We start from the raw sequence: 24,281 nt of genomic DNA, 5'->3' as shown, positions 1-24,281 counted from the left end.
CCAGCAGGTCGAGAGACGTGATCGTTCCCCTCTATTCGACATTGGTGAGGCCTCATCTGGAGTACTGTGTCCCACACTACAAGGAGGATGTGGAAAAATTGGAAAGAGTCCAGCGAATGGCAACAAAAATGATTAGGGGCCTGGAACACATGACTTCTGAGGAGAGGCTGAGTGAACTGGGATTGTTTACTCTGTGGAAGAGAAGAATGAGGGGGAATTTGATAGCTGCTTTCAACTACCTGAAAGGGGGTTCCAAAGAGGATGGATCTAGACTGTTCTCAGTGGTACCAGATGACAGAACAAGGAGTAATGGTCTCAAGTTGCAGTGGGGGAGGTTTAGGTTGGATATTAGGAAAAACTTTTTCACTAAGAGGGTGGTGAAACACTGGAATGCATTACCTAGGGAGGTGGTGGAATCTCCTTCCTTAGACGTTTTTAAGGTCAGGCTTGACAAAGCCCTGGCTGGGACGATTTAGTTGGGGATTGATCCTGCTTTGAGCAGGGAGTTGGATTAGATGACCTCCTGAGGTCCCTTCCAACCCTGATAGTCTATGATTCTATGAAAAGTGATCCAGTGACTACGTGAGGTTTCAGTTCTAAGTCTCGAAGATTCCCCAGCTCTTTATGCCAGTGTCTTGCTTGCACTGAGTAACAGACTGGGCAGGAGCTCCAGGCACGCTGGAGAAGATAAAGGCTGCTGAGATCTCTGGACTAGTCAGGTATCCACTAGCTCAGAGTCAAGAAAGTGAGTCATATTTTTAAATGCAGCAATTAAGAAAAAAGCTGCAATTGTTTTCGGTCTCAGCAGAGAAAGATTGTGCTAGGTTAGGGCTATACTTATTTACATGCATCTTCTATCCTCTCTTCACACTGGAAACATTTAATTCCATTATAATACCTGGATCAGAGAGAGCTTGCATCCAGTGATATCAAAGCCGTTTGCCAAAGGGGGCTACCCACATTTTGCAGATGAAGGAACTGAGGCACACAGAGTAAGTCATTTGCTCAAAGTCCCACCCAGCAAGGCAGCAGCAGAACTGAGCACAGAACAAGGTCTCCCGCCTCCTAGCCCAGTGTCCCGGCACTCACTGGGAGACAGAGTGATGTTCACATAACCGCCTCACTTCCTTCGCTTAGGCTCTGTTGTCTCCCACTTGCACTTCACCCATGCAGGGAACTGGAAACTCCAAGAGGTCGCTTTTACAGACTCTTCCATCTCATGGAGGCAGCTTACCCCAGCCCTCCCACCCTGATGGAATGACCAGGCCCCACATGGGGCAGTTCCATCTGCAAGGAGCCTCTGGGTCTCCCAACCCTCTGCAGGTCTCTGTGAGCCTCTCCATTTCCCTGACTCCTCCGCAGCAAGTGTTTCTGCTTTAGATAGAAAGTAGAGGGAGGCTCAAGGGCAGCAGGAGTTTTGGATGGGAGGAGCAGGATTAAGAAACCAGCAGCTCCCCATGGCAATTCATGGCATCTTGTAATGCCATAAAAAGAGCTCTGCAGAAGCAGCAAGAAGAGTCTATTCTTTGAACTGCTAGCAAGCCTCCTGTTGCCTAACTGGCCTACTGTGTATTAATATCACGGACATTGTGCCCTGGGACATCACAGGCTAAAACCTGGAAAGTGTTTTTATTAAATAAAACATGTTAGAGAGGAGCCAGGCAGCAAAGCTCTGATCCACACCTCAGCAGTGCTGTGGTCCCACCACTCCCTTTAGGCCCATCTCGAGGGGTATGCCAGGGAGTGGGCTTAAATACAACATCAGCAATACAGAGTGTCAAACATCTCATGTGAGTAGCCACCCTCTCCGAGATAGAATAATCATTGCCCAGTCAGGTCAATGGGAGTTTGCACAACCCAACAAATAATGCAGGGTCCCCTTGATTTTGAGAAGTGTTACAGTAATATTGCAAAACATTGCACCTTGCTGTCAGACTACTGCTACTGTAGAATACTGGAGTACTTCTAGCATAGGTACCCATCAATGTAGCCTCTGGCTACTATTATAAGAACTTACATAGATACTGCCTCTAAATAAGGGTTGGTCTTTGAGGGCCTGATTTCACACTATTTAAAACAATGAGAGCATTGCCATTGGCTTCTGTGGGAGTAATACTCGGTCACAAACCATTCCTTTGATTAATTGTTCTTGGAAATGTAGAATTAATTAAGAATTCAGCTCAGCAATGAGAAGTAAATATATTTTTAAAATGATCAACCTGCCAGAAACAAGTTCTGAAATATATTCAGATGGAGGCATCCCAGTTTCTTCATTACAGATTTTTGCCTGTTTTCCATCTAAAACATAAAGGACATCCCAGGAGACTGGTAGGATAAACTGGTGATCAAGGCACTAAACTGTCTGGGAACTCAGGAGACCTGGGTTCATTTCCTGATTATGCCACAGAGTCTCTGTGTGACCTCTAGCAAGTCATGTAATCTCTCCTTGTATCAGTTCCCCATCTGTAAAATGGGAATACTACCTCTCTACCTAATATGAGCATAACAAATGTAAAACCATAAACATTTGGGAGGTGCTCAAGTAGAATTGTGATAGAGGCTATGTAAGTGACTAGACTCACGGATAGAGGAATTCTTACATCAGAGTTACAATGGAAGATTCTACCAGCTGTTTAAAACAAATCTACCAGTCTCCCTTAGAATCATAGAATATCAGGGTTGGAAGGGACCTCAGGAGGTCATCTAGTCCAACCTCCTGCTCAAAGCAGGACCAATCCCCAATTAAATCATCCCAGCCGGGGCTTTGTCAAGCCTGTCCTTAAAAACTTCTAAGGAAGGAGATTCTACCACCTCCCTAGGTAACGCATTCCAGTGTTTCACCACCTTCCTAGTGAAAAGGTTTTTCCTAATATCCAACCTAAACCTTCCCCACTGCAATTTGAGACCATTACTCCTTGTCCTGTCCTCTTCTACCACTGAGAATAGTCTAGAACCATCCTCCCTGGAACCACCTCTCAGGTAGTTGAAAGCAGCTATCAAATCCCCCCTCATTCTTCTCTTCTGCAGACTAAACAATCCCAGTTCCCTCAGCCTCTCCTCAGAAGTCATGTGTTCCAGACCCCTAATCATTTTTGTTACCCTTCGCTGGACTCTCTTCAATTTATCTACATCCTTCTTCTAGTGTGGGGCCCAAAACTGGACACAGTACTCCAGATGAGGCCTCACCAATGCCGAATAGAGGGGGACAATCACGTCCCTCGATCTGCTCGCTATGCCCCTTCTTATACACCCCAAAATGCCATTGGCCTTCTTGGCAACAAGGGCACACTGCTGACTCATATCCAGCTTCTCGTCCACTGTCACCCCTAGGTCCTTTTCCGCAGAACTGCTGCCTAGCCATTCGGTCCCTAGTCTGTAGCGGTGCATTGGGTTCTTCCGTCCTAAGTGCAGGACCCTGCACTTATCCTTATTGAACCTCATCAGATTTCTTTTGGCCCAATCCTCCAATTTGTCTAGGTCCCTCTGTATCCTATCCCTGTCCTCCAGCGTATCTACCACTCCTCCCTTCTTAACACTCTCTAAGGTATTCATTGCCAAGGCCAAGGTTTTGAAAAATGACTAGTAATTTTGGGTTCCCACCTTGAGAAACTTTAAAGTGGCCTGATGATCGCAAACTGCTGAAAGCACCCACCCTATGAGAGTCAGGCCCTTTAAGGCTCCCCAAAACTGAGGATCCAAAACAGGATCCAAAACAGCTGAAGTGCATTCCGAACTATGAAGAACTAAAGACCTTTGGTCTCCTTATCACCAGATTTTAACTGGCTTTTTATTAAAAGCAAACAATCTCTTTAAAGCTTTTTGATGTACATCGACCATGATTATTCCACCATCCGTCATGAGTAATTCAAACACAGGTATCTATATTAATGAACTACAATTACTAATAGAACAGAATTGACGTCTATCTTTGGTTATTGAGATCTGAACTGTTTGTCTTGCTCTCCCGCTTTAACACTCAGATCCTACCGCAAACACCACATACATGTTAATTAAAGGTGTGTTTTAAATTTACCCGATGCCTGTTCGGAATTAGTCCCTGGGAACTGTGCACCCCTCACAAATAACCCAATTGTACTTGATGACATGCAAAGTATCTGAAAACAAAAGAAAAGAGCAAGATAGTGACTATAAGCCACTGCCTAGGTTGGGACATGTGTAGGTGGGAATGTAGGTGGGCGCTGCAGCCTGGCAGCTGCTCTCAGGGGCACTGTTTATGAGGCAGGCCCAATGGCTCCAGGATCATGGGCTGGAAATGCCCATCTCACCCTGCAACAGGCAGTAGCATCCTGTCTAATGTGTTAGTCCTGCTCTGGGACAGGCACTGGCACAATTAATCCTCTTTTCTGTTATCCAGTCCTTGGGCAAGGACCGGGACTGTGCCTGACCAATGCACAGGTGGGCCAAAAGGGAGCAGGAGGAGAACAAAGATATTTTGCTTAAGGCTAAACACAACCTATCCAGTCATGTTTATGGCCTCAGATCAGTAACAAAAAAAACCATGTGCAGTCTTGAAAATTACAACCATGAGAGATTTCCCCAGACTTTAAAGTTACAACCACATTTATATTTTAAAAGAAAATATCAGAAAACAGGGTTTTCCTTTTTCTGTCAATGCCCAGGGGTAAGTCCATTCCCTGCCCTGTTTTAAGTAGCTGTGATGGCAGCTGAAAAAGCACAGATCCCTGAACTCAGGGAAGCAAAGGAGGAGCTGGATCCTTAAATACTTCACTGTCTAAAACGTTTGGTAGTTTTTAATTCTACACACGTGGGGACCAATCCCCACTCCCAGTGATTTCAATGGGAGAAGGAAAAAAACTTAACTGCTTCCCTTGACTTGACGAGGTGATTTCCAGGATATTGCTTTTAATTTTTTATTGCTCTATTCACTGCACTGAAGAAAGCTCCGGTAGGAGGCAGGATCTAGGACCTGATCCCTTTCTACCTAATTGTGTCCACCTGGGCTAACACTGGCACAACACAGTCCGAATGACTTGCACTCACTGGTATGCTGAAGTGCTCAGAGAGGATTTTTAGAGGAAGGATGGTCCAGTGGTTTGGCCACTAACCTGGGAGACCCAGGTTCAATTCTCTGCTCTTCTAGGCTTCTGTAACCCTGGGAAGTCACACCATCTTCTGTGCTTCAGTTTCCCCATCTGTAAAATAAGGATAACTGCCCTGCTTCTCAGGAGAGTTGTGAGGATATAGGCAGATAGATCCTCTGATAGTTATTCGGGCTAAGTTGAGGAGACAGCCCATTTTTGCAAACCTTCTCCTCTCATGCTGGTGTAAACCAGAAGACCCTCCTCTGAAGCTCATGAAGTCAGCGAGAGAAGCATCAGGACAAAAAGGTTCTGACAGTTCAGCATCCAAACCAAATCCCAACTCTTCGCAGCTGAGCCATCGGTAGATGGAACCTTTACTCTGTGCTCAGAAACAAGGGGACAGTCCTTCCTGGGAAGCTTAGAAGAGCAGGGAGTGAATTAGCTCCCTTCCTCACAGACTTGTGCAGGAGAACTTCCTCAGAACCCTCTCAACCTGCTTAGACAATTAACTCCTGGGTTCAGGAGCCAACCCACCACAGACAGCACTGATTCATACCACAGCCTCTTCATGGGCTAAGGGGAGAAAACGCCATGCCCCCTAAAGGTCCCCATCCTAGTGGGGTGAAGAAGGAATTTTGGCAGGGACCCTGTGGGGTTTTCACCTTCCTCCGCAGCATAAAGTGCAGTTCACTTGCTGGGATCATCTGGGCATGTCTTACCTAATTGATTCCCCTGTCTCTGCAGGGGCCATGGATGTTGATGGCACCCCAGTCTCTCCTCTTCTCTACCCGTGGCACACAGTAAATTAGTCACCTGAGGACTTTCATCCAACTAGAGTCGTTGGGCTCAGCGTAGGAGTAAGTGGGTGAAAATGTATAGCCTGTGTTATGCAGGTGGTCAGGCTGGATGATCTAATGCTCCTTTCTGGACTTAACCTCTATGAAATTGCAGTGGAACCCTGCAGTCGGATTCCACATGTAACAAACATTAACAAGCACATGTATATACCACTATGGCATGGCAAAAGCAGGACTCGGGCATTGCTCTAGATCAGTGATTCTCAAACTTTTGTACTGGTGACCCCTTTCACACAGCAAGCCTCTGAGTGTGACCCCCCCCCCTTATAAATTAAGAACACTTTTTTATATATTTAACACCATTATAATTCCTGGATGCAAAGCAGGGTTTGGGGTGGAGGCTGGCAGCTTGAGACCCCCCCATGTAATAACCTTGTGACCCCGTGTGGGGTCCTGACCCCCAGTTTGAGAACCCCTGCTCTAGATACAGCAGTGATAAGTATCTAAACTAGAAAGATCAGCCCCAGACAAACACAGTGGGTGAAATACATTTCTGGTGTAATGTCCCTGACTTTAGTGGCATTACACCAAGGAATCTGGCACCATATATCCATTCAAATAAAAACAGTTTGAAAGAAAAGACACCTTCCCTTTGTATATCCATGAGGATCCCAGAGTACAGTACAAACTACGTGTACTGGAGTAATTGCACCCAGCACTGGCATGAAGCTAACTCTGGGATGAAATGCAACAGCTGTTAAGCAATGCACAGCAACTCCCACAGAATGTTTCAGGGCAGGATATGAACAGAAATACTGTATGCTATTGAAGCTGTAGTGGAATTACTCCAGATGGAATTTGGCTAAGAGACCAACTCTTTCAAAAACTGCTGTGGATCTTAAATAATCAGGGGTGACCTGTATGTCTGTGCTACAAAGTTGGACGAATAATGCAAACCAAAATAGTTTATTTGATTAATGGCGCCTCTCACCTTTTCCACAAACTGTTCAGGAGCAAATGACTTTCTCAGCTTGCTGCGACTAGGTTTGTGAAGAATTCTCACTCATACACGCTCTGTCACTCAGCTGTGAGAATTCAAGATTTGAAATTCAAGATTCAAGCAATTTTGATTGGCTTATAAGTCACATGGTATGATAGTGTTCCATGATTGGATCACGACCCCTCAAATCAAATTTCAGGTGTGAAGAATAACAAATTTCCACAAACATTCATTTAACATTCACTCTTTTAGTGAACAGTCCCACCAGTGAACTAATTCACTAGGACACTCATGAATGAATGCAGAAAGACCACCCCTAACGCTAGTCAAGGAGAATTTGAATGAACGATTAGGGAACATTTCCCGCCACTCTTACCCAACATGCCTTGGTATGTCTCATTCAGGAGACGAAGAACTGCTGACCTGATATTGCTTGGGAAAGTAGATTTCTGCCAATTACACTGGAGAAATTGTTTAAGAACACTCATCCTTAGGAAAACAATACCCCTGTAAAGGCTGCCAAGGTCAGAGCCTGTGCGGGTCACCTTCCAGAGGTCTGGAGGCACAGATGACTTTTCTCAAGCTCTCTGAAAGTTTTGTATTCATGGATAGAGGTTATATGTCTCCTTCACTCCTTACTGATGAATCAGCTACCTGTACCTCTACTGCCCATTTCCCGTTCACCTGCATGCACTCTAACCTTCAGTACAGCTTGAGCTATTCTTGGGGTTGAGAGACTGGGTTTTGGAGAAGCTCCACTGCAATCTCTAGTGTGCCCACTGACTGTGGGAGGAGACAGGCACTGGTTGGATGTCCGAGCTCTTACCATGTGGAGCTGGGGTTGAGAATCACCATGCTCTGATAGCAGGAGAAGTGTTGTTCCCAGTACAGAAGCTTGACAAAGCCTCTGCTTTGTGCTTCTCACATCCCCATCACTCACGAGGCAGTGTCTTATTATTAGCTTCACCCCCGATTTTATGTATTAATTTCCAAAGCAGAGTCATTCACACACATAACACATCCGCCCCCATGCCAGAATGCTTAGACAGACATAAAGCCATACAGCAGCCAGCTGTGTGGGGTGGGCACAGCTTGCATTAGCTTATGTTGAAGCTAAGCCTTAATTCTACAAAGCTGAAGATACTGGATGTGCGCACAGGTCTGCTGACTGTCTGCGGATCTCAGCACAGGCCAGATGATGTCAAGGCAAATCCTCCGCAGCCTGCAGTGCAAATTTCACTGCACGGCTCCACTTGTGGCAGTTTCCAGAACCCTGTTCAAATACTCAGTGGCCCACACCATACACAAACCTGCCAGTGCCATTGCTGCGGTACCAGTGGATCACAGAGCCAGCTTAACCTCCCCTGCTTGGAAGGCTGCCCCTCCTGTTCAGTGCAGTGGGATGGGTGGTCACAGAAGCCTCATGGATAGTAACAAGGAGGAATTCACCTCATTCAAGTGGTGGGTCACAGACAGGCAGGAGAGGAGGGATATCATGGGTACAGAGAGATTTGGCAGGGGGCGTTCACAGTGAAAGAACTAGATGGACCCCCCCACACATTACTTTGCATAGGGCCTTGTGAATCCTAAAGACCAGACCTTTTCAAACACAGAGTCAGTGTTCAGCCTACAGACACCCCCATACTTGGATTTTCTTTTAAGCATGTGTCATTGGTTCAGGCTGCCTTGTTCCAGCTCTCAAGCATGGAACAAGCACCTCAGCTACTCTCTGACCTGAGCTTAATCAGGACTGACTTTGTCCGAAGCACATTCACGTTTGAGCTGAAAGTCCAGCATCACAACAGATCATTCAAAAGGTTATTCCATAGGAGATTATACCAGGTGATGTTTTCCAAGCCTGCCACATCCCAAAAAGGCCAGATCGCATAACCCTGGGGCTGGGCCTTCCATTGGGTCACATTTACTGTAACCAAGAGGCTGCGATTCCACAAGCAGAGGGTGTTCCATGTTGTGGCATACATTGCGCACAAGGGAAAGGCACGGCATTATTTTATTTTGGAAGCATCCCCAATCCTTCCCAAGGTGCTGCACCTGACCACTGAAAAGAGAGAATTCCTCTAGCCGCTTTCCCTGCCAATGCAGGATTAGTCCCTATGGCACATTTACTGATTGTCTGTCTAATCTAGCTTTAAAAACGTGCCATTGCGTAGAATCATAGAAGTTATTCTTGGATTCTGTTTTTCAGATTCGGTGCTGGTCAAATTTGTCTCATTAAGGTAAGGACAAAGGAACCAATTCTCTAGAAATCAGCCAGCAGCATGGAGATCTATTCAGGCCTGTGCCATTAACAGGCTAAGGGGTATATCCCACATCTTCAAAGACAAAAGACAGAAATTCTTCCAAGATTTCTCTGTAAACCCTTGGACTGCTGTAGATCACACATACCGTATGTACCAATGGATCCCAGAGCAGGTAAGTCTATTTTGCCCTTCTTTAGCACCTTCCATCTGAGGGTAGTAAAGAGCTTTACAAAAGGTTAAGCCTCGCAACCACTCTCCTGGTCACTGAGTATTATTAGCCACGATATACAGCTGGAGAAAGAGTGACTTTCTCCAGTCACAAAGAATGCCCTGCTCCAGGTGACAATGAATTTATGACCGAGTCAAGTACAGAACCCAGATCTCCCACCTCCCAACATTGCACTTTGACAGGTAGATAATGCTTCCTCTCCAGAGACTACTGATCCTTCAGTTACACTGGGAGACACACAATGACTTTGAAGGGGTTACTCCAGGTTTGCACTAGTGTAAGTGAGAAAAGAATATGGCCACAGATTATACTGAGCCCTTCCTCTCTCTACAACTCATTAAAGACTGTGGATGGAGGGTACCCGACTCCCTCCTCATTGACACCAGTGTAAATCACTACAGTCAGTGGAGTTACAACACTGGAAAAAGCGATATAAGCAAGCAGGTGGTGGAAATCAAATCTTGGGAATCAGTGCTTAGTGAAGGGTTTTCTCTGTGTGAAGAGACAGCATGGAGCCAGCTGTCAGTATCCAACCTGTTATCATTCCGTCTGTTGGGAGAGCCAGTCCAAACCTTGACAGTGTCTGCAAAGTGTCCCCCCTGTGCTGCTTCTGTGTCTAATGCAACATCTGGTTCTTTGCAGAGCTCTAATACCTCCATTATCGGCTCCTGCATTCTCTCATCCTGCACCCCCAGGGTTTGGCACCTTCCTTGCAATCTCTTCACTAACATAACAGCGGAGATTGAATTCTCAGAATGAGCCAGTGGATAAATAGGGGCCTCAACACCCTGCCCACCCACCCACCCCTTGCCATCACTGCTCTGTTTCTTTGCAGACAAGACATTGCGCTGGGCAACAGTGATACTAGTGCTGTGGGGAGTGAGTGCCTGGCTATGAAATCACGTGTGATGTGATGGGTGGAAGTAAGAGACTTATTAATATGGAGTCCCCAAGTCTTCAGAATGCAGCTCTTATCTCCTTCACAAGCTCTGGAGTGCTGATAACTTTGCAAGAGATTTCTTTCTCCCTCAACAAATCTATAAATACTTCACCAGGTTTCCCATCCCCCAAATGTGTAGGGGGCATAAATGTCTGTCAAATTACAGCAACGTTAGAGCAGCTCTGAGTAGAAAGGAGAGCTACAAGGTACCAAGTGCAAGGAAGGGGAGGTACTCATTGCCAGTAAAGCAAGCACTTGTGCAATCACAGAAACCAGACCCACAGCTGTGAAAGAGGAGAGGGGAAGCTCTTGCACATTTCACTGCCCAGAGTCAGTTGGCAACCTGCAGAACCTCTCCTGCTTCTAAGCTCCTTAACAATAGATGCATAAACACAGGCAACCTGTCCCTCCAAAGTGGCAAAGATTTAAATCAACAGCATGTTTGGAAGAAGCACCACAAATGAGATTAACTCATGTGCCTCACTGGGGCTTGGTTGGGACCCTATCATATCAGATTGATGGTCCCTTGAGCTGACCTTGGAATTCCCCACTGGATCATCATCTGCCTCTCTCTTATTGACACATCCTTCCATTGCTGCATGCGGTATCCTAATAGGAGCAACTGTCTGGTTTTATTACATTCTGGTGCTAATGCCAAGCACAGGATGGCCACAATTGACATGAATATACTGCAGGGGGCAAATATACTGCATTTGTAAAGGGACTTCAAAGAAATGAAGCATTAAGCATTAACTAGGGTCAAGGTCAGAAAAGGGCCACCAGAATGGCACCTTGTTAGTGCCTAGCATGCACTTGCTCCCTCCTCAATGTTCTCAACATCCTAACCACTTGGTCTGCTGACCAAAAAAACAACAATACATTTTAGTGCTGTCAGCACTGCAGAGCCCATACATCTGTGCAGAGCAAAGCTGCATTCTATTCTGCCTCATGCATCACCAGCAAAATTGGCCACCTAAATGAGGATTCCAGAATATTTCCTACTGCCTGTCATAGACGAGGCAGAGAAAAGGCAGCTTTGATTTGGAGGCACTAGGATGAGCTTTCAACGTTGCTAGCTAGGAAAATCTTGTTCTGACTTACAAGCTAAGCCATTTAATAGAGAAAGGGAATGAGACGTGCTTAGACACTATGGTGATGAGAAAAGGAGTACTTGTGGCACCTTAGAGACTAACCAATTTATTTGAGCATGAGCTTTCGTGAGCTACAGCTCACTTCATCGGATGCATGCCGTGGAAACTGCAGCAGACTTTATTTAATAATATTTATTTATTTATTAAATAAAGTCTGCTGCAGTTTCCACGGCATGCATCCGATGAAGTGAGCTGTAGCTCACGAAAGCTCATGCTCAAATAAATTGGTTAGTCTCTAAGGTGCCACAAGTACTCCTTTTCTTTTTGCGAATACAGACTAACACGGCTGTTACTCTGAAACTATGGTGATGGACATGAATGCCTAGAGAGAGGAACTGAGATGTCATTACATAAAACATCTCTTAAAATGGCTTAAAGCAGAGTCGACTCTTCTGACAGATGCTCAGTAGCCTTGCTATATCCCAGTATCACGAGGGGCGTGGCACCAAAAAGGTGATAATATTACAGATCAGGAAAGAGATTTTCACAGGCACAAAGGACAGTTCAGCACTGAAAAGCAATGGGAGTTGGGCATCTGATTCCCCTTTCCATCTTTGAAAATCTTCTCCATAGCCTCATGTTGTATAAAAGCTGCACCCTTCCTACTGTACAATCACACAAGGGACCAGACTGGAACACGGTTATACAGGCCCTCTGTGCAGCCATCATTCATTTAGCTCTGTGGGTTGAATCTCAAGTTCCAACAAGCCAGTTCCCGGAGTTACCTTTCACTTACGCTCATCTGTGGGAAGAGATATACAAGGAAATGGGTTCTTTGATGTTCTCAAAGGAGGAAAAGGATTTGGCACCTTTATTTCTGAGTGACATTCATCTGCAAGTAAAATAATTTAACAGCTTGTTAGAGTGCCAATTAGAACCAACAATGATTTGATTGACCTGTAACTGCCTTGGCATTAACATGTCTTTAAAAATGAGAGAGAGAGAGAGAAATGCATGATGTGGGAAAGAGGAGAGCTCTGATATGATGGTCCCAAGAGCAGTCTGAGTAATTCTGTGGCTTAGCTAATAAGTTACTGATAAGAAACAAACACAAATGTCAGTAGTTTCAAACTAAAATGATGCTGATCTCCAGAAAGACAGCATTCTGGTTTCTGTATTCTGAAAGCATTCTGATGCGATATTATTTACTTTATTGCACCACATACTATTGTATAATGCAAAACAATGTATACTATTATACAGTGTATACTATTGTATAATGCAAAACATCTGTACAGCAGAGCCCTGCCTGTTTATAACACTGAAAATACTTACATGTATTCGCAAAAAGAAAAGGAGTACTTGTGGCACCTTAGAGACTAACCAATTTATTTGAGCATGAGCCATGCTCAAAGGTGCCACAAGTACTCCTTTTCTTTTTGCGAATACAGACTAACACGGCTGGTACTCTGAAACTTACATGTATATTTTTCTATGTGCTCACCAGTAATACTTTTATAAAACACACTTTCCCACCCCCAAAAACAAACTTGTTTCATCCTAGCAAAATGAAGATTTCACTTCTATAGACATGTGTAATCTGGAGGGTTTACGTTTTGAGATTATTTGGATCCAGCAATCAAGAAGTAGAAGGGTTTATCTAAAAATTGGTCTTTATAAAAAGAATTCCACTTTTAGGTCGGTGTAGGGGGGAGAAAAGGGGACTGCCATTCCTTGGGCAAAGGGATTGGGAGTGGGAGAGGGAAATGGGAGGTGGGGAAACCGAGAACCAGTAGATGAAGGGGGGAGACTGAGATGAGATGAGGAGCTGTGGGAAAGGGGGAGACTGGGACCGGCTGGGCAAGGAGGTTGGGATTGAGAAAAGTGGGAAGGAGGGGGCGGGGAGTGGAGACGGCTCTGACAAGGAGCTAAAAAGTGGGGCGGGGGACTGGGACTTGCTGGGCAAAGAGACTGAGGCCTTGTCTACACTGGCACTTTACAACACTGCAACTTTCTCACTCAGGAGTGTGAAAAAACACCCCCTTGAGCGCTGCAAGTTTCAGCGCTGTAAAGTGCCAGTGTAGACAGTGCACCAGCGCTGGGAGCCTTGCTCCCAGTGCAGGTAGCTACTCCCCTCATGGAGGTGGGTTTTTTACAACACTGGGAGAGCTCTTTCCCAGCGCTGGTGCTGGGACTACACAACCGCATTAAAGCGCTGCCACAGCAGCATTTTAACGTTGCTAGTGAAGACATGCCCTGAGTCAAGGAGCCGGGATGGAACAATGATGACACAGATTGGATGAAGAACCTGCAGAGGGAGATTGGGACTGGGAGCCAGTGGGCCTGGGGACCGTGAGCAGAGGGAACATTGGTGGAGACTAGGGTAAAAGAGATAGATTAGATAAGGAGTCAGAGGGAGGGGAACTGGGTAAGGAAAATTGGAACAAAGATATGGTGGGGAGAACTAAGGATAGAGAGGCGGGGACTGGGAATGCAGGGGAGACTCAAACTGGGTGCCCAGAGGCATAAGACTAGGCCTTGTTGGGCAAGGAGATTGAGACAAGAAGTCTGAGGAGGGGAGACTGGAACTGTCTAGGATGGGGTGGGAAAGAGACAGGACTGACACAGGGACCAGTTAGAGGGGGAAACTTAGGGAAAATGAGCATAAGAGTGCATGCCCATCAGAGCACACACACACACCAGCCTAGAATGGAACTCAAGATTCCTGAGTCTCATCATTCCCCTGTTGTCACCAAATAGCAGTGAAAACCATAGTGTGTGTCTCATGCCCTTTTAGTGCTGGTCTACATAGATACCCTGGGCTACTGCTGCTCTCTTTCACTCTGTTAGCTCAAGTGGCAGAGGTCTGTGTGGCGGATCTAAAGGTGCCAACCCTACTAATGATCTGCATGTGTGCTATTATGATGCTAAGTGATGGAATTTCTGTGTTTTTAAAAAAACAAACTTAAAAACTAGGAAATGACACACACAAAACTATTTTAAAATAATGTTATTAAGGTTGCAAAATCAAGCACTCAAAATCAAGGAAATGCCCAAATTAAGATTGCCTGTACAACCTTAACTCAACCCCCTTGTATATACGCATTGTGATATAGTAATTACAAGAGCATATGCTATTTTTCCCACATGACTCCTGCCTCACTCAGTGCACAGGATCAATCCACTATAGGAATGAATGATGACTGTGTAATGAAACAAGAGTACTTGTGGCACCTTAGAGACTAACAAATTTATTTGAGTATAAGCTTTCGTGAGCTACAGCTCACTTTATTTGAGCATAAGCTTTTGTGAGCTACAGCTTACAGCTCACTTCATTGGAGAAGTGAGCTGTAGCTCACGAAAGCTTATGCTCAAATAAATTTGTTAGTCTCTAAGGTGCCACAAGTCCTCCTGTTCTTTTTGTGGATACAGACTAACACGGCTGCTACTCTGAAACCTGTGTAATGAAGGAGACTGTTGTCAGTAAGACCCCTGCCCCATTTGCTGCAGAAGTTGGAAGGTGTGTGACGAATTAGACAGGAGACTGCAGGAAGAGAAAGGATGGTCTCACCATTAAGCAGCAGAATGCTGCTCTGAGATGCTAGCATTTCCTATTTAAGGCTTGAATTTGCAGCCTCCGTAACATTCTTTCAACATACACTGGTGTTTTGTTGTTGTATAATACATAATCACAGCAGTATTCTATGGCTCCACCTGAGGTACTCAGACCCCTGGGTCTTCCAGGGGGTCACAGAGGTCTTCCAGGGGGTACATCAACTCATCTAGATATTTGTCTAGTTTTACAACCAGCGAAGTCAGTACAAACTAAAATTTCGTACAATGACTTGTTTATACTGCCCTATATACTATACACTGAAATGTAAGTACAATATATATATTACATTCCAGTTGATTTATTTTATAATTATATGGTACAAATGAGAAAGTAAGCAATTTTTCAGTAATAGTGTGTGTAGTAATAGCGTAGTATAATAATAGTGAAGCCTTTCAAATTACTTAAATACTTTTGTATTTTTAGGTCTGGTTTTGTAAGCAAGTAGTTTTTATGTGAGGTGAAACTTAGAGGTATGCAAGACAAATCAGACTCTTAAAGAGGGTAAAGTACTCTGGAAGGGTTGAGAGCCACTGTTCTATGGTAATAGTCCAAATCTTGCTCTGTCATTATGGTAATAAGCTGCAGGGTTTGATTCATAGAGGCACTACTTTCTTTAAATGGTGCTTGTTCTAGTACCTGAACACTCCTCATAAACAAATGCACTTATCACCACAACACCCTTTTAAGGCAGGGAGCTACTATCCCATTTTATAGATGGAGAACTAAGGCACAGACAAATTAAGTGATTTGTACAAGGGCACACACAGAGTCAGAGGCAGGAATAGAACCCCTGAATCTAGACTAGCCAACTATAAGACTGGGCTTCCTCTCTTGGAACCTGAGCCAAAACTCCCTGAAGTCAGGAAGAGCCTTTCCAATTACTTCAACAGGATTTGGATTAGGCCCTTGTGTGACAGATGTTGCAACCCCATGCAATATCTCTGGGACCATGCTGCTTTAAGCGTATAATGTACCACTGGGGGACAGGGATTGTTATCACAGCTCCTCCACGAACAACAAAAAGTGGGGGATGATACAGGTGAATCAGTTAGGTTATAAACACCTCCAGAGGGGTATCGTTTCCTTGGGTGGGGGTGTTGCATAGATTGGTTCAACTGGGTTTTCCAGAGACCAACAGACAAAGAAAGGGCTTTTGATATAAAAAGGCCAGGTTTAAACGGATGCAGGGCCTGCTTTCTGATCCAGCAAACAGGGCCTTCTGTCCAAGGGGGCGGAGCAGAACCATTGCAGAAGTGTTGGAAAGATTTTGGATTACTAGGGCCCCATAAGACTCCTGGGTGACTCCTGGTATGTGTTTAAATCCATTTATTGTTTTTATATGTTTTCTCTGTAATGCTTTTACCTGAAGAATGTGCTTGCTTAGAAAGAGCTGGGTGGTAACTTGTGCCTGTCAGTAAAAACAGTGTCATACTCAAAGAGAAAGCAACACACAGGGCTGGCCTTTAAGCAGATTGGCTTGCTGGGAATATTTCAATGGATGGCAGGGAGCTGTGTGGCCTTAAAAATCCCCCATCAGAAGGGAGTGGGTCAAGAGTCCCTGTCCAGAGATCAGTGACAGCAGAAATCTGAGATAGGACTGGGCACTCCTGGGCTAGATAGGGGGAGGAGGTGGAATACAGATGCGGTTTCCCTGAACCATTCCTACTAAATGCCCTAGAGCAGTGCTTCTCAAGCTATCTGATGTGGGGGACTGGCAATTTTTTTTTCCAATGTGTGCACAGACCGGCATCCGATGGCTCAAGGACCGGCACCAGTCCGCGGATCACCACTTTGAGTAGCACTGCCCTAGAGTACTACTCCCATGGAATTCAATGGGAAGTTTTGCCTCAGTAAGGATGGCAGGACGGGGGTCAGTGAAATCATTTCACAATTAGAAAAGGAGTACTTGTGGCACCTTAAGTGAGCTGTAGCTCACGAAAGCTCATGCTCAAATAAATTGGTTAGTCTCTAAGGTGCCACAAGTACTCCTTTTCTTTTTGCGAATACAGACTAACACGGCTGTTACTCTGAAACATTTCACAATTAGCAATGTAGCACCAGTTTTAACCCAAGCATAATCAGTTTGAAAATAAGAAAAGAGACTCCAGTGTTTGAACCACCTGCGTTTAACCTGTGTCTTTGACTGTCCATTTTTACTGACAAACAAAACTTTTTCTACCTCTCACTTTAAACAGAAGTCTCACCCAATTTGCATTCTGAGAGACATTGAAACAATGTGCAGCTTCCATTCCACTTCACTAACAGTAGCAAGCAATTCACAGGATCAGAGTTCACTATGGTGGGTGGTCTCAGAACATGGGCAGGAATAAAATGATGCAGAGAGGTAGCACTCAGAGCCATTTTACAGCAGTAGGTAATGAGCATACCATTGCTGATTCAGAACAGGAATGACAATAACTGCCTGATGAACTGACATAGGCAGTGGGTATCGCTGTACATGTTGCAAATGGTTTTTCATCTTAGCAAAACAATTAGTAAAAAGATAAGCAGGGAAAGATCCACTAGTGGATAAGCACAGATCCACTAGTGCCCCATAGAATCCTTCACAAATCAATAAGTCTATTCAAACCCAGTCATGAGCCTTGTGTTTCTCATCCCCTAGTTGGGCCCAGACAACCAGGTTTAGTGTGTACTACTGTGGGCAGTTCTATTGATTCCACAGTAGAAAGAACTACGCCTGATAGTGTCTGGGGGATTAGGGCCACATTCAGGAATGAAAACAACTGTGTTCCTTAAGAGTTCCTGATGCTCGTACATTTCACCTGACATTTTTTGCGGCTCAGTTCACTCTAAAAAGAAGCATGCTACACCCACTTTGCAAGCAGTTCCTGATCACAGAGAGAGCAGATATCCCCAATATCCTCTACTCGAACACAAATAAAAACCTATCGTTTGCCTATTATTTTATCTTAAACAAATTGTACTGGATCAATGCTTCCTCCAAGTTAGAAATTATGAATCTATTTATCTAGCCACTGAAAAAGCTTTCAAAATTTCACATAAATCTTGATTTAGGAAACATACATTTAATCTGCACTGATGTGCAATCAACCATGAATGCAAATAAACTCTGGTAACTAATACATAGGTATGCTTCACAGTGTAACAGCAATTTCTAATAGAAAGTGTATTGGTTAAATCACTTTTTAAGTGCTTCTAGAATTAGCCCATTCACTAGTCACCATACTTAGGGCATTGGAGTTGATTTTGGTAGAGGTCATTCAGTTTCTTTCCCTCTTGCAAAGGACTAGAAGCTGGGATCAATGGAACATTAATCCGTATTAACTTATTTTACTGTTGGAGGAGTCATAGATTTGCCATTGAATTAACCATATTAGGTGTAAAACGGATTCTTTAATGACAATCTATGATGAAAGCATCTGTTGTGCCACTGTGACAGGAACTGCCCTCATGCCATTGTAAATCAGGAGTACCTCCAGTGAAGCAAGTGGAATTACACCAATGTAAGTCAGGTCAGAATCAGGCCCAATAGTAGTGAGTCGACATACTGAGGCATCCAGCCCACAGGTTTACATCCCCAGCTGTCTAATGCAACAGCAATGAGTTTCCAGATCTCTGTCTTGCAGGTGCAAGAGCTACTCTCAACAGTGAAACTGATTACTCCACAGAGGCAGGAAATAAGATCTGGGGCCTGATTCTCCATTGCCCTAGAACTTGTGTAGTCATTACAAAATATCAGAGGGGTCGCTGTGTTAGTCTGTATCCACAAAAACAACAAGGAATCCGGTGGCACCTTAAAGGCTAACAGATTTATTTGGGCATAAGCTTTCGTGGGTAAAAAAACCCCATGGGTTGAACCCAAATAAATCTGTTAGTCTTTAACTCCTCCTTGTCATTAAAAAGTGTTCCCCTAGCACTTTGGAGACAATGCAGTTACAAGGCAACAGAGAATACTGTCCTAACAGCATGGAATCTGTACCTGCCTTTGATTAGGAGCAGTCAGTATTGCACTGAGTAATTTGCAATGGAGGAAGTAAAGTCCTTTGGCTGAAGGATACCTAGCGCTTGGAAGTACTTTGATAATACCTGCTATTTGTTGCAATCTGCTGCATTTCAGAGGCCAAAAATATTGTCATCCATAAAAGGGAGAACTAAGTTGCCCCCAAGAAGGATGCTTCAGCACCAAAATCAGGGAAAATTTGCCCCCTTCAGTTCAAACACTGAATCATAGAATCATAGAATATCAGGGTTGGAAGGGACCTCAGGAGGTCATCTAGTCCAAGCCCCTGCTCAAAGCAGGACCGATCCCCAATTAAATCATCCCAGGGCTTTGTCAAGCCTGACCTTAAAAACTTCTAAGGAAGGAGATTCCACCACCTCCCTAGGTAACGCATTCCAGTGTTTCACCACCCTCTTAGTGAAAAAGTTTTTCCTAATATCCAACCTAAACCTCCCCCACTGCAACTTGAGACCATTACTCCTTGTTCTGTCATCTGCTACCACTGAGAACAGTCTAGAGCCATCCTCTTTGGAACCCCCTTTCAGGTAGTTGAAAGCAGCTATCAAATCCCCCCTCATTCTTCTCTTCCACAGACTAAACAATCCCAGTTCCCTCAGCCTCTCCTCATAAGTCATGTGCTCCAACCCCCTAATCATTTTTGTTGCCCTCCACTGGACTCTTTCCACATCCTTCTTGTAGTGTGGGACACAGTACTCCAGATGAGGCCTCACCAGTGTCAAATAGAGGGGAACGATCACGTCCCTCGATCTGCTGGCAATGCCCCTACTTATACATCCCAAAATGCCATTGGCCTTCCTGGCAACAAGGGCACACTGTTGACTCATATCCAGCTTCTCGTCCACTGTGAGCCCTAGGTCCTTTTCTGCCAAACTGCTGCCTAGCCATTCGGTCCCTAGTCTGTAGCGGTGCACTGGATTCTTCCGTCCTAAGTGCAGGACTCTGCACTTGTTCTTGATGAACCTCATCAGATTTCTTTTAGCCCAATCTTCCAATTTGTCTAGGTCCCTCTGTATCCTACCCCTACACTCCAGCGTATCTACCTCTCTTCCCAGTTTAGTGTCATCTGCAAACTTGCTGAGCCACGGTCAGTGTTATCAGGGAAGTCTACACAGTTCCTTTCAGTGGCAGTCATCTTCATAGGGATATTCTCAAGGGACCTAGAAGCAGGGAAAGGGAGAAAACAGTGGGGGGAAGACAGGCAATGGCCATAGACTACAGTATCGTCTCCCCTTCTCTTCATCCCCTTCACTAACATCCATTGTACAACCAATGCTGCTGTCCCATCTGTGGCAGGCCCAGTACGGACTGTGGGGAGAAAGCGTATATTGTGTGCCAGGCTACTAGCATAAGGTTAGAAGGGAACACAAAGCAGCAGCTGATCATCTTAACTGGAATTTAAAACCAAGAGTGCCTTGCACCTGAGGACAATATCCAGCCAGAGCTATCATCTCTGCACAAACACAAGGCTACATCAGGCAAGGACTTAATTATTAATACTAACAAATCACACACATGCATGTGACTAAGAGACCTACTGCATGTTACAGACTTGGCCTGATCATTTGGTCTGGGTGTGTCTAACTTGCCTGCATGTTTTATTCCTGTGTGTGATATGGTGAATGGCCATATATTGCAGCACCTCAGAAATAAAAACTTACCTCATAATGTGTTGCTCTATTTTAATCAGTCAGTGTTGGCTAATTTAGCAATTCTAGCCAAATAGGAACATCTCACCTTGTATGAGAGGCGCATTGGCTACTATTACAAACATCTCTGTACTGGAGTTTGACAGTCTGGTTCTATGCTGAAAAATTAGCCCTAAAGAAAGAAGGGGAGAATGAATTCACAGTATATGCGAAACGTGCAAACTCTAGGCTACGTTTGGATGGAGTCCGCTCAGATAGCCAATGCACTAAGAACCAAACAAACCCTTTAAGATGCTATATGCAAGAGAACAGTTCTCTAGAATAACCTAAGAGGACACAGAGGTTTGGTTCGGTTTTACATCCAGGCAGAGGCAGATAAGACAAAGATCTGTAGACAAGGCCACATAATTATTGTTTTTCAAGCCAACCCCTCACATTCTACTGTGTTTGTGAGACATCTTTTTAAACCCTTTTCAATCAGTGCATGAAGGAGATTATACATGCAAGGACTAAATATGATGATGTGACTATTGGAAACCCTTACGTGCTGGGTCAGCAGTGCATTTGGGGCTTCGATGCATGGATTTAATTGACAGTGCAGTCTTTCAGATTAAAAAAAACCCCTATTATTGTGTGTTAATTCAAGAAATATAAATTAATCTGATCACTGGCAGGTGTGGACCCTTTAAATGTGTGAACTGATTTTTAAATCTCTAAAACATAGTTTCAGGAGCTTTTTATTGGTAAGAAATCAACACTTCACCTCCCCTGTAACTATCTCCCTGACCCCATCCTAGGAGATAATGCTGTGCTGGACAATTTGCAGTGTGCATTTTGTGATATGTATTTGTATGGAGAGCTTCCACTGAATTTTTATGTAGTGTATAAGCCTGTTGTAATTAAAGTCGAAGCAATAAACCTTGGACATTGCTTGCACTATGTACTTCCTTACTGACTGCAGTACTTTACATATTGCACCGAGGAACACTTGCCTGTACAGTAGCCATCCGTTCACCCCAAAATACCCAAACACTGTGACAGAGAGCATTAAAGAAATTGGATCTACTGCTTACAAGTTAATTCTCTCATTAACCCACAATGAAAGATTGCCACTTAAGTGAAAGTGAGAACAGTTTTGTAGCAAAACCAGGCTGGCTAACCCCATTCAAATTAGTTCCACAAACAGGATCTATATATGCAACAAAAAAAAGTCTTAACCATTCTTTGAAGGACTAGGATTCTGCTTAATGAATGGCGCTATCCCTTGTACATACAAATGCCTGGCAAGTAGTGCTGCAGTAAGTAGCCCTATGGAGCAGCAGCAACATCCTTACTCCACTCTTGGAGGGTGGGAGAATAACGATCTAGGGATCAACAGCAAACAGCGAAGCTAGCACATGAACAAAACAGACCCGAGGGGTGGAAGTGGAGAGGCAGGAGCAGTTTAACATGCTACAGGCACCGACTAACCACAGCTGTGTATCGGATGGAGGGCAGGTTCCCAGTTACGCTGGACTGTGGAGTGGCCCTTAACGCAGGTGGAAGCTGATGATACATTTGACAATATAGTCAAAAATAAGATGGAGGGAGGTGAAAGTTTTGCTTAAACTCAGCGGAGTAGGAGAGCGGGTTTGCATTGGGCTGCTCAGCAACAACTGTGTCCTCTAGCTCCAGCGACAGGGAAACTAACCAGAAAAGTTCCCTCCGCGCGGGGGCTCTGGGCTGGGAGGGACACAGCAGGCGGTGCGGGAGCGGGGGGATTCTGGACTGGCAGGAGGCAACGCGCGGGGGGTGGGGGGTGCACGGCTGGTGGAGGGGCTCTGGGCTGGCGGGGTCTCAGTACCTGAAGTCGCTGTAGGGGTGGATGATCCAGAACCCGGCGGACTTGACCCGCTGCTGCTCCCGCTCCACCGCCTTCTGGCTGCCGAACATCCTCAGCGAGAACTTGTTGACCCCCGGCTGGAGCATGGCCCCGAACTGGCGCTGCATGAAGCCTGCCTGGCCCAGCCGCAGCTCCTCGTCCGGGGTAATCTGGTCGCCCCCCGCCCCGCCTTCCACTTTGATGGAGGCGGAGGCGGGCAGGGCCTGCGGCTCCGGCGGGGGGGACCGGGCGGGGGCCGGCGGGAGCTCGGGCTCCCCCCCGCCCTGAGGGCTCCGCTCCTCGCCGGGGGAGGCCGCCTCCCCCTCGCCCCCGATGAGCCGCCTGCCCTCGGCCGCGTCGTGCAGGTGCCGGCTGGCCAGCGAGGACAGGCTGCCGCGGAAGCGCCGGCAGTCCCCGTTGGTGCTGCTCTTGGCGCCCGGCTCCGGGCCGGCGTCTCCCCGGGTGCCCCCAGCCGCGGGCAGCGGCTTGAGGCGGATGCTCCGCCTGCGGGTGTCCTTGTCGCCGTCTCCCTCCTCATCCATGATCGACGCCTTGGCCCCGCCGGGCTGGGGCAGGCTGTAGAACCGCTTGCGCATGGCGGGGGGCAGCTTATCCATGGCGGCTGCTCCGCCCCGGGGCCCCGGCCTCCCGCACCCCAGCTCACCGGGCAGGGGGGGCCGGTGGCAGGCGTGTCATCTCCTCGCCGGAGCGTGCCAGCCACTGGCTCTGCATCAGGCTCAGCTCCGCGTCCGCAACAGGGGACGGCAGCCCCGTCCCGCTTCAGCTCCTTGCTGCCTACTCCCCGCGGGGCGGGGTCACTGCAATCCCGGGCCGCCCGGAGCCCCGCCGCCGGGCAAGTCTAGGTCCGAGCCGCACTCCGGGCCTGCCCCGCTGCGGCAGCAGCCGTGGCCATGCCGCCTGCGAACGGGCTGCGGCTCCGGCACAGCGCACAACTCGCAGGGGTAGCCGCCACCCACCCCGGGGAGCCTCCGCTCCTCACCTCCCAGCCACTAAGACACAATTAACCGCAACTTGCAGCATCCCCGGCTTGCTGACATCACTGCCCTCCTCATCCCTCCTGCAGCTGCTGGGGCTGGGAATATTCATGAGGCTATCTAATTCAATTGGGTTGCCATAGGAGCAATTACTGCAAACAGGCTCTGCCTACCTGAGCCATCACCCCGGTTTCTTAAAAGGGCAACGTCTGGCTGGGCAGCGGGCGTGTAGCTAGATGGACACTGGAATATTTCTGAGCGCAGCCTGCAATGTCCATTCGGGTTGGGCACTACAGCGCTGCTCCTGGTCCGGGATCCCAGGGTCCTCTTAGCTCATTGAGAAGGCTTATTGTACAGTTTAGTTTCAGAGGAAACTACTGGGGGGTAGTGAATTACAAATATTAAAAAGAGCAACCCAGGATCATTTCCCCTCGTTCTGGGAGTTGAGGCTGTGTCATGCAGTGTTGCTGCCGAAAACACTGTGGCTTTGGTGAAAGGGGAAAAATGTAAAGCTAAAGCGAGACCAGTTCACCTTGAAAAGCCAGCGTGCTGGACACATGCTTGCTGCATGCAAAGCAGAGGGTCTGAGGGATGCCCGGCGTTTCGATCGTAGGCTGGGCTCGAAGGAAGCCTATCTGTCTCTCTACACGCCGGCAAGCCATGGACTGGTTTCAGGCTTCCCTTTGTCTTGCGTTCCCCTCAGTCCTGTAAACATTACTGTCTCCCCCGCGGGGTTGGCTCTGTAGCGGTCATGAATCCAAGCTATATTTCGAAGAGCA

General features: G+C 46.3%; 1 protein-coding gene across 1 annotated transcript in view; it reads right to left on the bottom strand.

Annotated features, from left to right (window-relative positions):
* Positions 1-23,635, bottom strand: part of HCN4 (hyperpolarization activated cyclic nucleotide gated potassium channel 4) — a 158,076-nt gene extending 134,441 nt beyond the window's left edge. Inside the window, exon 1 of the mRNA XM_048866144.2 lies at positions 22,490-23,635. Within this exon, the coding sequence (XP_048722101.2) occupies positions 22,490-23,124 (635 nt within the window). The 5' untranslated portion in view covers positions 23,125-23,635. The remainder of the gene's footprint in view (positions 1-22,489) is intronic.
* Positions 23,636-24,281: the final 646 nt, after the last annotated feature.

The sequence above is a fragment of the Caretta caretta genome, chromosome 10 (genome assembly GCF_965140235.1).
Source record: "Caretta caretta isolate rCarCar2 chromosome 10, rCarCar1.hap1, whole genome shotgun sequence".
Classification (NCBI taxonomy): domain Eukaryota; kingdom Metazoa; phylum Chordata; order Testudines; family Cheloniidae; genus Caretta; species Caretta caretta.
This window is presented reverse-complemented; position numbering and strand designations above follow the sequence as displayed.